The 12,078-nt window shown below is 45.1% G+C and overlaps 1 protein-coding gene across 1 annotated transcript in view; it reads right to left on the bottom strand.

Annotated features, from left to right (window-relative positions):
* Positions 1-12,078, bottom strand: part of PRKCE (protein kinase C epsilon) — a 331,438-nt gene that overhangs the window by 135,143 nt on the left and 184,217 nt on the right. Inside the window, exons 7-8 of the mRNA XM_066595547.1 lie at positions 9,201-9,343; positions 4,936-5,032 (exon numbers count right to left, since the gene is read on the bottom strand). Coding sequence (XP_066451644.1) covers positions 4,936-5,032; positions 9,201-9,343 — 240 coding nt within the window. The remainder of the gene's footprint in view (positions 1-4,935; positions 5,033-9,200; positions 9,344-12,078) is intronic.

Below are 12,078 nucleotides of genomic sequence, written 5' to 3'. Positions count from 1 at the left end.
AAATGGCGTAGACAACAATTTTCTAAGATATGTCTATTTTGAATTCCCCGACTTATACAGTATGTGGCCATATTCATGCAGCTGCATGTGAGTTGCACCCAAGAAAATCAAGAGCAACTTGACTAGCATCAGACAGCACACAGACAGCCATCATCCGTGTCCTGTCCGATCTCCACGGACACTGCGCAACGCCTCCTTCCATTGTCACCTGTGAAAACGGAAAACGGAGGAGAATGGGACATGCAGTGATTTTTTTTCACATGGACCTTTATTAAGTCTATGTAAAAAATGATCCATCTTTATAGTCTTTTAAGGCATATACACAAGTGGCGTATTTGTGTGCGGTTTTGCGTACGTAGAGAATTGGACCCTTTGATTTTAATGGGATCGCTCACATTTTAATTTTGTGCACACGGAAAAATGAACGCAGCGTGTTCTACTTTTGTGTGCAAGGTCACTATTGAAGTCTACGAGGTTGCACTAATGCGTGCGCAATATGCAGGCAGATGCGCGATATGCAGAGAAATTGGATGGGAAAATGAACACATCTGGAACTCATTAGTCTAAACAGCCATTTAAACGGGGCGGGGGCTTGTGTCCGTGCGCATAAAAACATGCCTTGTGCGCGAAAGGTACAACAAAACACGCAAAAAAGCCTCGTTTATGGTGCAAATAAAACTCTGTGAATAGAACCAATTGATTGCTTGGTTCACATAAGCGTATTTTGCATGCGCATTTTGTTTGCGCAAAAAAATATACAGCTTCTTATTTAGGCCTCGGTCAGACGGGCGTTTTTTCGCACGATTTGCGCATGCGCATGCGTCCGGTGATTTTATAGAACCATTGCTTTGCAATGGTATCGGACACATGAGCGCTTTTTATGCGCTCGTCCGATAAATTATAGAACAGAAATCGCAGATCGCACCTAACTGCGATCTGCGATTCCTGTTCTTCTCTATATGCGCTCAATGGGGCCGGCGGCAGCAGCGCCGACCCCATTGAGAACACATAGTAGACAAATCATTCTCCTCTGCCATAGCTGTAACAGCTGTGGCAGAGAAGAATGATGTTTGCCCATTGAATTCAATGGAGCCGGCAATACAGCCGGCTCCATTGAAAGCAATGGGCTGCCGGCGATCGCACGATGAATTTTCGGGAAGGGCTTAAAAATATAAGCCCTTCCCCGAAATTCATCCAGAAATGTGTAAAAAAAAAAAAATATATATATATATATATATATACTCACCTGGTCCCGGCAGACGGAGTTCAGCCGCGGCCGGCCGGCAGTTTTCCTGAACTGCTCTGAGTAGTATTCAGCAGCTGAATGACAGCTGAGAGCTGCCCCTGATTGGTCCCTGCGCTGAGCCAATCAGAGGCAGCACTCACTCACCCATTCATGAATTCATGAATGGGTGAGTGAGTGCTGCCTCTGATTGGTGAGGGCTGTGACCAATCAGAGGCAGCTCATTCAGCAGGCGGGGATTTTAAATCCCCGGCTGCTGAATACTACTCATAGCACTTCAGGAGAAATGCCGGCTGGCCGCGGCTGAACTCCGGCTGCCGGGACAAGGTGAGTATATATTTGTTTTTGTTTTTACACATTTCTGGATGAATTTCAGGAAAGGGCTTATATTTTTAAGCCCTTCCCGAAAATTCATCGTGAGATCGCCGGCAGCCCATTGCTTTCAATGGAGCCGGCTGTATTGCCGACTCCATTGAATTCAATGCGCTGGACAGCTTCGGCCCGTTTCTAATGAAACGCGGCTGGGAGCAGTTTTTTCGGGCGATTTTCCGGCCCCGGTCATGCGATTTGCGGATGCGCATCCGTCATGCGATCCGCAAATCGCGGGAAAAAACGCCAGTGTGACTAAGGCCTTATAGGGAAAGAGAACATATTGAACCAATTATACTAATTACCCATTACAGTGAATGGAGCATGGTGCCGTAGTTTTTTTGTGCCCGCAGGTTTTGCGTGTGCAACAATTAGAGTAAAACACACATCTGCAAATACGTAACACCCATTGCGCAAATATGTGGCGCCAATGTGTTTATACCCGTGTGACACCGGCCTTATACTAGGCATTTCTGAGGCGTTTTCTAGAACGTTCTGGGCTAAACAGGGAGGGACGCAATTCTCTACCTGCAGAATAAAGACCACGTACTGCAGTTGCCTGTATATGGCTAATATGGAAGCGCCTGCGCTCAGACAGCCCTCTCATCCTATTATAGGCCTCATCAAGGCTGTCTGACACAAGAACTAGTCCTGTTGCCAATAGCAACCAATCACAGCTCAGCTTACAATTTCCCAGGGCTGCTTAGAAAATAAAAAATGCATCCTGATTGGTTGCTGTGGACAACAGGCTGCTCAGGTGGTTGTTTACTGTGGAGACAGGCTTCAGGCCTCTAACATTACAGAAGGCCCAAATGGAGGTCACATTTTCACCACGGTCTCATGGCAACATGTGTAAAAAACGAAGTGAAGACGCATGTAACATTTGTTTTCACCGTGTTTTTAACACTCCCATAGACTTTCATTTGCTGTAGACCAAAATAGGACACGCTGCAATTTTTTTTATGCGAGTAAGAAACGCAAATGTGAATACTGCAATTGAATTCAATGGGCTCAAATTCAGTCTGTATTCAGTCCGTAAAAAATACGGACTGCATAGTGACAGAAATTACGCCTGTTTAAGCGCTTAAACAGATGGGCGTGTTTTAGTCCTATTATGTGGGCATGAAAATGATGGCCACATAACGGGACAAAACGAAACCACTGGCGCAGAGATTGAATAGTCTGAAAAAAAACCTGGTTAATGCACTGATACACTCCATAGCAGCGAGCGTATTAGTGCATGCGCCCCTGTGTTTTTTTCCCTAAATGAGCACTAAGCTTATTCAGGCTGGATTCACACAAACGTATTTGCGCAGCGTACTATGCACAAAAATATTCGATGAATAGAGCCCATTCGTTCATGAAAAAAAACCGCGTCATGCTCTATTTTCCTGCATAGGGAGGGAAAGAACACTAATTACACGAACTGCCTATTTCGATGAATGAAAGCATAGTTTGCGTGTCTATTGCACAAATGCGAACGTAAACGCGCTTATGTCCATGTGACCCATTTTCCGTCCATGTGATATCCATGTATCTTACAGACACCACACGGACCCAGTATGGCCAATGGTCCGGGTGAAAAAAATTGCTGTATGACCTATTCTAGTCCGTGTCACATATGAGAACCGGCCTTCCGGGCAGCAGAAGGATGGGTGTCCATGTGCCTTCCGATGCGAGTTGCGCCAGAGAATCTTAGGCCGCATGCACATGGGTGGGTCATTTCCGCATGCGGAATCCGGCCCTGGCAGTAGCGGCATCCACACATACCTGCTTTCTATTTTCTTCATCTGCACTGCGGGTGGTCCGCACGGCTCGCCGTCGGACATGCGCAGTACAGATTTTTTTTTTTGAACTCTAGCGGAATGATAACACGGAATCCGTGACCTTTCCACAATGTCATTGCGGAAGGGCCGTGCATCGGACGGCTTCCATTGACTTCAATGAAAGCCGCCCGGGTGGAATCCGCGCAAGAATAGAACATGGTGCGATTTTTTTTCCCTCCGCGAGCAGAAAAATCGCAATTGATTTGCACTCGGGTAGAGGAAAAAGCATTTTATAGGCAGTATTTGCTGCGGAATCCGGAGGTGGACTCCCGGTCTGGATTCCGCAATGCAAATCTGCCTGGTGCAGCCGGCCCTTGCATACAGCTATTTCAATTCAGTCTAAGGGCTTAGTCACACGGGCGTTTATTGCCGCGATTTGCGCATGCGTCCGGCGACTTTTTAAAACCATTGCTTTGCAATGGTATCGGACACATGAGCGCTTTTTATGCGCTCGTCCGATAAATTAGAGAACAGAAATCGCAGATCGCACCTATCTGCGATCTGCGATTCCTGTTCTCTTCTCTATATGCGCTCAACGGGGCCGGCGGCAGCAGCGCCGACCCCATTGAGAACATACAGAAGACAAATCATTCTTCTCTGCCACAGCTGGAACAGCTGTGGCAGAGAAGAACAATGTTTGCCCATTAAATTCAATGGAGCGGCAATACAGCCGACTCCATTGAAAGCAATGGGCTGCCGGCGTGCGCGGGATGAATTGTCGGTAAGGGGTTAAATATATAACCCCTTACCTGCAATGCATCCTTAAATGTGAAAAAATAAAAAAAAAGGATGTACTCACCAGCTCCCGGCAGCTGGAGATCCCGGCGGTCGGCCTGCAGTGGGTGTGAAGGAGGTGTGACTCAGGCTTGCCCCTGATTGGCTCAGCCTGAGCCAATCAGAGGCTGATCTCAGTCACACCCATTCATGAATTCATGAATGGGTGTGACTGAGACTTGCTTCTGATTGGCTCAGCGCTGAGCCAATCAGGGGCAAGCCTGAGTCACACCTCCTTCACACCCACTGCAGGCCGACCGCCGGGATCTCCAGCTGCCGGGAGCTGGTGAGTACATCCTTTTTTTTTATTTTTTCACATTTAAGGATGCATTGCAGGTAAGGGGTTATATATTTAACCCCTTCCCGACAATTCATCCCACACTCGCCCGCAGCGCTTGCATTCAATGGAGCCGCTGTATTGCCGGCTCCATTGAATGCAATGCGCTGGACAGCTCCGGCCCGTTTCTAATGAAACGCGGCTAGGAGCAGATTTTCGGGCGATTTTTGGGCCGATTTTTCGGCGCCGGTCACGCGATTTGCGCATGCGCATCCGTCATGCGATGCGCAAATCGCGTGAAAAAACGCCCGTGTGACTAAGGCCTTAAGTAGTAAAAAGTACGTTTCTGAACATTTTGGTAAACCAACAGGAATACTGCTTAAAACGACTGCCATTGGGGACTGGAGTCAGATTATCTAATATGAAGAGATACAGAGGTCTCGAACCCTGATCACACGGGGACGTTGGTGCAGATTTCGACCTGTCGTCTTCTACTGTTGGAGCCCCGGGGACAGGAGGCTGGTTCTCTGCGCCTGCGTTTAACTGAGAGAAATATACAATATGAGTCACACAGAAAATGACAGCGGCCTCCTATATGGAATAAAAAGTCACATCATAAGTAAATACAAGATGCTGCGCAAATGCGTTTGTGTGAATAAGCGCTAAGGCAAGTTTCAGATGAGCGTATGGAAACACGTAAACGTATTTCAGATGTATTACAACCGTATGTCATCAGTACTTGATCTGTTTTGCCTTTATATAGTTTAATTTCTGCTGAGCAATTACTGATCCGTATTTACCCAATAGAAAAGAATACAAATACGCAAAAAATAGGTCATGCTGCGTTTTTACAAAATGGTCGCGAAAAACATGGCCACGTAAACAGATGCGCAGTTTTACATTAGCTTCACATTGCAGCCCGCAAAACACAAAGCGGCCTCAGGCTGTATTCACGGGGGCGAGTGCGATTTTGGTCAGCGAAAAAACTGACCATTTTTCCCTGTGATTTTTTTTGCCATTTTAATGCGATTTTCACGTGCGTGTTTTCATCGTGCGTTTTTCTGTGCTCTTCTATTACTGAATGGTTTCTTTGCCCATTCCAATTCTCTCCATCCCGTAATCGGACAGAACTCACACAGGAAAATCACCCTCGGGTTACATTCACACTGAAGTTTGGGATTGGGATCCATAGAAAATGGCCAATTGTTTATATGATTTTCAAGCAATTTTAGAGCTTTTTTGCGATTTCTATCAGTTTTGCATCAGATTTTTATGAACGGGGAAAAAAAAAAAAATAAATCGCCTAAATGTACAGGTTAAGCACTTTCTAGTTCTCTTTATCCTTGTATATGGCCTCGTGTGGCGCAGAGTACTAAGGCAGTAGAAATGCAGTCCTAAGCTCTTGCTCACAACCTGAAGGTTGCAAGTACAATCCTCGCATGTTCACCTAGCCGGCTCAAGGTTGACTCAGCCTTCCATCCTTCTAAGGGCTCTTTCACACGAGCGTACATCAGCCGCCGTTTTCACATTGCCGTATTCCCCTGTTGTAAAAGCGCCAGGCCGAGCCGATATAGCGTTGGGCATTTTCATGCCGGCCCGAAAAGATAGTCCTGGAACGTACGTCGGCTGCTGCATGGGCTCCTATGGGAGCCCTCTTCTCTCCTCTCCGGCTGCTTGCAATGGGAGGGGGTGGTGCTAAGCTTCGGCCCGCCTCATCCCATCGCTGGCTGCGGACAAGGGCAGGGAGGGGGCGGTTGCTTAGCTCTACTCCTGTCTGGTCCAATGCCATTGCGAACAGCCGGAGAGAGGAGGTGAGTCGGCGAGGGGGAGGAAAGGCAACGGCATTGTGGCCTCGGTGTATATGTGGGCGAACAAACGTTAGATTTGTGCGCCTGTTCACGCGTTTTTATGGCGCTGGCAGGCACACGTAAAAACGCCTTCGGCCATATGAAAGAGACCTTAGGTTGGTAAAATGAGCACCCAGCTTGCTGGGGGGTAATAAATAAATAACTTGAAATAAGTTGGCGCTATACAAATAACAAGATTTATATTAATCGTATCAAACGAGTGCAATCTGTTTTTTTAAGTGCAACCCCCTCCCCCTTAGATGTGAATTTTTATGCGAAAAACACTATAAAATAGGATATGCTGCAAATTTTTTGCTCTGTTTGTTCAATTTTTATAAAATTCGACGGTCATAGTCTCACTATTTAAAATACTGCACTTTATTTCCATAGGAAATCGGACATAAAAATCGCTTGTGTAAATATAACCTCACAAAACAGCAGAATCTCCAGAGAACAAGTAAGAGTCTCTAACAAGAAAAGTTTGGTGAAGTGCAGCCCTTGTGTCAGATCTGTGCTCCGCTCTGACCCCGTCTCACTGTCATTCCAGGACACACAGATTACTTCCATGTCCCACTTATTAAGGGCGATTCTCTGTATTAGGGCTAAGTCTGTGCCAGCCGCAGAATGGTGTCTAATACCACCTGGCATGTCCCTGCCCCGTGACTCTATTTACCACAGTCTGGTTTGCAGAGGGACTTGCAGAATGCACGGCGCGCCCGGGACTGTGGGAATACAAACATGATGGCCAATTATAACATTTTCTAATTGCTGCCTCAGATGAGTATTCCCTACTTAGGACTCACATGGGCCACATAGTCTGGAGTGAGATGATATAATCACATTTCTAATGGACTATTTATGGGACTTTTTAAATGGTTATAGGAAAAATAAGAAAAATCAGCAGTAATTGTCCTCTTTTATCTGCTGATTGTTAAACTCAAATCAAATATAGCCCCCATTGCAACTTACCCAGGGGTTGCTACCCAACTTTTTTTGTCTGCTACATGGTTTGTAGTTTGCATATATTATATTGTGTTTTTACCTTGTTTTTTATTGTAATGCTTATCACCTTTGACCCCTCTCCTGATTGGGGCTGGGATGGTTTATAATGGCATAGGGTGCACACACGTCATGAAAAAGAGATATCGCTCGAAACGCGTAGACTGTTTTTAAGACTTATGCACGCTTTTTACTCCTGTTGGTTTGCATAATGAAGCTTCTTCATATGATTCCCGACGTGCTGAACATCCTTCAAGTGCATGCATCTACAAAAGTGGCATGTTTCCTTGTACCGAGGTCACAATGCAGTGTTTATGTTGGTGAGCTGATACCCTTAGGCTTCTTTTTTGCCTACTTTTCCAGACTTTTGGATAGAACATCTACAGATGCAACAAACTTTAATCTGACATTATCAATGGCATATGATGTGTTAAATGTCAGGCTGAAGTTAGTTCCATCTGTAGATGTCCAGATCCAATATCAATACATAACTAGGCAGATTCGTCATTTGTTATAAAGTAAAAATCCTTTAAATTTGGCATTTAATAATCCAGGAAATCAGATAATTTGGCCCTTCAACCTCAGAAATGTGATATAATGTGGAGGTCATACCAGAAATTAAAAATGGAGCAGACCAGGTCCTATTGATGCCAATTAAGGGGCTTTTAACATGGGCGGAATAAGCCCACAGGACGCACCGAAGCATATACTAGCCCTGCTTTGATGTTAGCTTTTGGACCCCTTAAGGGAGTCTTCACACGGGATGAAATTGTCCGCAGGACGCAGCGCAGATGTGGATTTTGTCAATTAGTGCAAATTTTGTTGCATTTTTAACTGCGTTCTCCAAAATGCTTTGCGGAATTTCTTGCATTTTTTCCTGCAGGTTTTAATTGTAGAATTACATCTGCATGTTAGAAACCCGCAAGAACAATTCCACAAGACATCCTTCATTCCGCAGCAGAACGGTTTTCCGCTGTGGAATTTATTCTTGCGGTATTGAAGTAACAGATGCGAAATTGAAGCCCCATAGGGATAACATTGTGTCGCAGAAATGTCCACGCGGACTAATTCCGTTCTGTCTGAAAAGTCCCTTGCATTATTTTCCCCTCCTTCCTATATTGTGTTTTTCATATCCATAGATGTGAGGAAGCTTCTGCTGCCTCATCCCGGTGACTGTAAAGCCTTCTTCACGGGGTCATTTGTTCGGTCCGTGTATTTCACGGCTAGCCCATGGACACATTACCGCCTACGAGGCTCTTCACATTTGTGCAGCATATCCTATTCTCTTTGTTATAGGAAACAAGAGCAGGACAGGCAATGTCCACTGTCCCCATATATCAGACAGTACATGTACGCCGTGTCTGTGAGATGCCCAATGCGGAGTGTGTCCGTTAATCTTGGACGCAACTCCCATATGGCATTCTGAACGCAGCCTAGAATAAACCAATTCTTGTGCATTAAATGGTTTTTCTGGGACATAAAAAAAGTTAAATGTAGAAAAATTAAATACTCAACTATCCCAGCCATACGGAACCCAGAGGAGGTGGCGGGCAGTCATGTGCATTCATCGTGCATGTGACTGCTCAGCCGCTTACTGGCTTCAGCGGTGATTCTTCCATGGCTGCTAAGCCTATGAGTGGCTGAGCATTCACGTGCACAAAAAATGGCATGTGACCGCACGCTTTTTCCAGTTTCCGTATGGTGAGCACTGAGGTCCGGCAGAAGGGTGGACGGTGTTACTGAGCAGTTCTTCGTTCTCGGACACAGACGAGTGAGGGGTCCCACTCTATGACACTCATATACCCCAATAGCGCCTATGAACAAGAGATACCATCTCGAACAACCCCGTTAAACATAAAGCTTACCTTTTTCCTCCTCTGACCTGCAGCTGTGATTTTATCCGGTGTAACTCCCAGGTCGGCCAGTACTTTAGCTATACCTCGAGAATCCACTCCACAGTTTGGTGCTACATTAGATTCACAGCGTCGATGTACGTTCATTTTACAAACTGCGGAAATAACGCCAAAGAATACAGATTACAATGTGAAGTACAAAAGCTCCGCGTAAGCCATGATTTTTTATCTTTACCTTACCGATCCCGTGACAATCTGGTTCCGACTCCCTCTGTGGTCCCCTGCAGCTGATTACGTTGCGTCTACTCACAGGAGCCAATCACTATTGCAATGCCGGTCATCGGCTGCAGCGATCACATAATTATAGAGAGAACGTGATCAGCTGCAAGGAAGTACAAAGACTGGGGAGGGACAGAAAGGAGTGGAAAACGAATCGGTAAGATGAGTTTTTTTTCACCACTGGACTATCCCTTTAAGGATTCATTCACATGGGTGTGAATATCTCGCAGAAGATATCTGAACAAAAAAAAAAAGCGTGAATGTACGGCTTTCCCTGATCAAGTCCTGAGCCTCATTAACGTGAAAATTCACACGCTGGAGAGCAGCTTGTTGCCAAAAAATGCGCAGCTGGGAGATAGGCCCTCACACAAGGGCGGAAATTCCACGACAGGATTTCCGCAGAATTTCCGCCCGTGGAAGCTGCCATATGATTGCAGATCCCCCGCACAGAAATGTCACTCCCTGGCCGCTGGCTCTGCTCTGCGCATGCGCCGGCTGGCCGGCAGATCAAAAGAGCTGGAGCCGTGGGAGAGGTGAGTGCCGCGCTGGTCTCTGCAGGGGCTCGGGTCGGGTCCTGCTGCGAGAATTCTCGCAGTGGGGTCCAACCCGGCCGTCTATAGGCGGCCATAGAGAGAGCACAAAACCTTCAATTCACTACATAAGCCCATGTGACATTCTTTATCAGCACTACCCATTGCTAATCTGACTCCCCCTCCCTCTGGCATTGTTTCACAAACTCCCTCTTCCTGCCAATGCCATTGTTTAGCAGTGTTAGCTAAACAATGGCAATGTTTAGCTAAAAGCTGCTAATCTCCCTCCCCCTCCCTTTTTCCAGCTCCCATAGGAGTCTATGGACACTCCTGCGTTCTGCGCACCAAAGATAAGTCAAAACCTATATTTTTGCGCCACAGGGAAACTCAGCTGCTGAATTTCAGTCGCCGATTTCCTATTTTTTTTAGGTGCAGTATTTCTTTGAGCACCTAAAATTCTTTTACCTGAATGTTTCCATAGAAAACCATTGATTCTAATAGACGCATTTTTTTTGCGCGCCTAACTTAGCTGTGCAAATTCCCTTATGTGAATGAGCCCCTACGCTGTATTGACGTGAGCAATTTCCTCGAGCGAGTTCCATTTCAATTGTGATGTGGATGGGATTCGCACGCGAAAATAACCCATTCTTTACTATGTGTTTATACACATGGGCGATTCTTCCCTCAGACCAAGAGTTTGAGATAGAAAAGTCGCAGCATGTCCTATTTCAGGGCGAGGTCACCCATTCATTCCAAAACTGTAAGAAAAAAATTGCATCAAACTTGCATGTAAATACGATTTGCATGCAAGTACGATGCATTTTTTGTTATTGATAAGGCATGCAATTTTGCATGTAATGCATGAACAATGTGCGTAAAAATCGCAAATACAGCGATGCGATACATTTTCCTGGCAAAATGCATTGCACAAATGGCAGGTAAGATATCAGTCGAATATCACACTTGCTTGTGTGAATACACCCTTAGGCCTCGTTCACGTGAGCGTTGCTTTGCACCCACGTATGTGCGCAAAAAAAAACAGTGCTGCACTGATGTACAAAAAAAATGTGTGAATGAAGCGCCGTGTCCATTGTTTTGAAGGCAATGGGATGTCAGCAACCCCCGAAGTGATTTTTGGGGAAGGGCTTTAAATATAAGCCCTTCCCTGAAAATCATCCATAGTTGTAGTAACAAATAAAAAATGTATATACTCACCTTTCCGCCGCTGTTTCAATAATAAAAAAAGAAACGTTGCACAGTAGGTGCATGAAACTTGCATTTATATGGGATACGATTTTTTTCCTCCCATAGAAAACAATGCGAGATTCCTGAACAGAATCAACCATAAATAGGACAATATATCTCGGACTCACCCATGTTAATTAACCCATTTAAACTGAGTTATTTTCACGTGCGATTTCTGTGCATCTCACAAGACACAAAAATCGCACATGAAAATACACCCTTCAACAGCTAGAAGAGCTAAGCAGCGGTCCGATCCCTGTAGCGCAACTCAACTTTGGAGAAAACTAAAGATCTGACAGTTCAGAATACAAACTACTGATATGCAAACATAAATCTGAAGTTCAAAACTACTGAAATCCAGCAGCATGAAATCTATCACTGTATCGCCCTCTAGTGGCAGTTCATGGTAGCCACTCATTCTCCATTTAAATTTGACAGTCAGAAAAGTTTGTAACCTGAAAATAGGAAATCACAAAAACATACTGTCCGGAGGAGAACAGCAGGAAAGTTTCTGAGCTTCTTAGACAGGTTATCATCCACATATGCTTATTATACATATTGAAAATTTCCTCTCACCGTGATTCATCAAAGACATTTAAAACCCTGTCAGTGTCTCTATAGCAACGGAAATATAGAAATAGAAATAGTATAATATATATTTTTATCACCAGAAATATTACTTTAATGAGAGGTAGTGTTCCTATAATACAAACGCAGATCTGTGAGGAATTTAAGTTCGGCATTATTGTAGGACCCAACACCTCCACAATATAAGGACACCCCATTGATATTAATGAGAATTCAATAATACTTTATTTTCCCTGAGGTGGCGCTAC

This window comes from Eleutherodactylus coqui, chromosome 3 (genome assembly GCF_035609145.1).
Source record: "Eleutherodactylus coqui strain aEleCoq1 chromosome 3, aEleCoq1.hap1, whole genome shotgun sequence".
Classification (NCBI taxonomy): Eukaryota; Metazoa; Chordata; class Amphibia; order Anura; family Eleutherodactylidae; genus Eleutherodactylus; species Eleutherodactylus coqui.
This window is presented reverse-complemented; position numbering and strand designations above follow the sequence as displayed.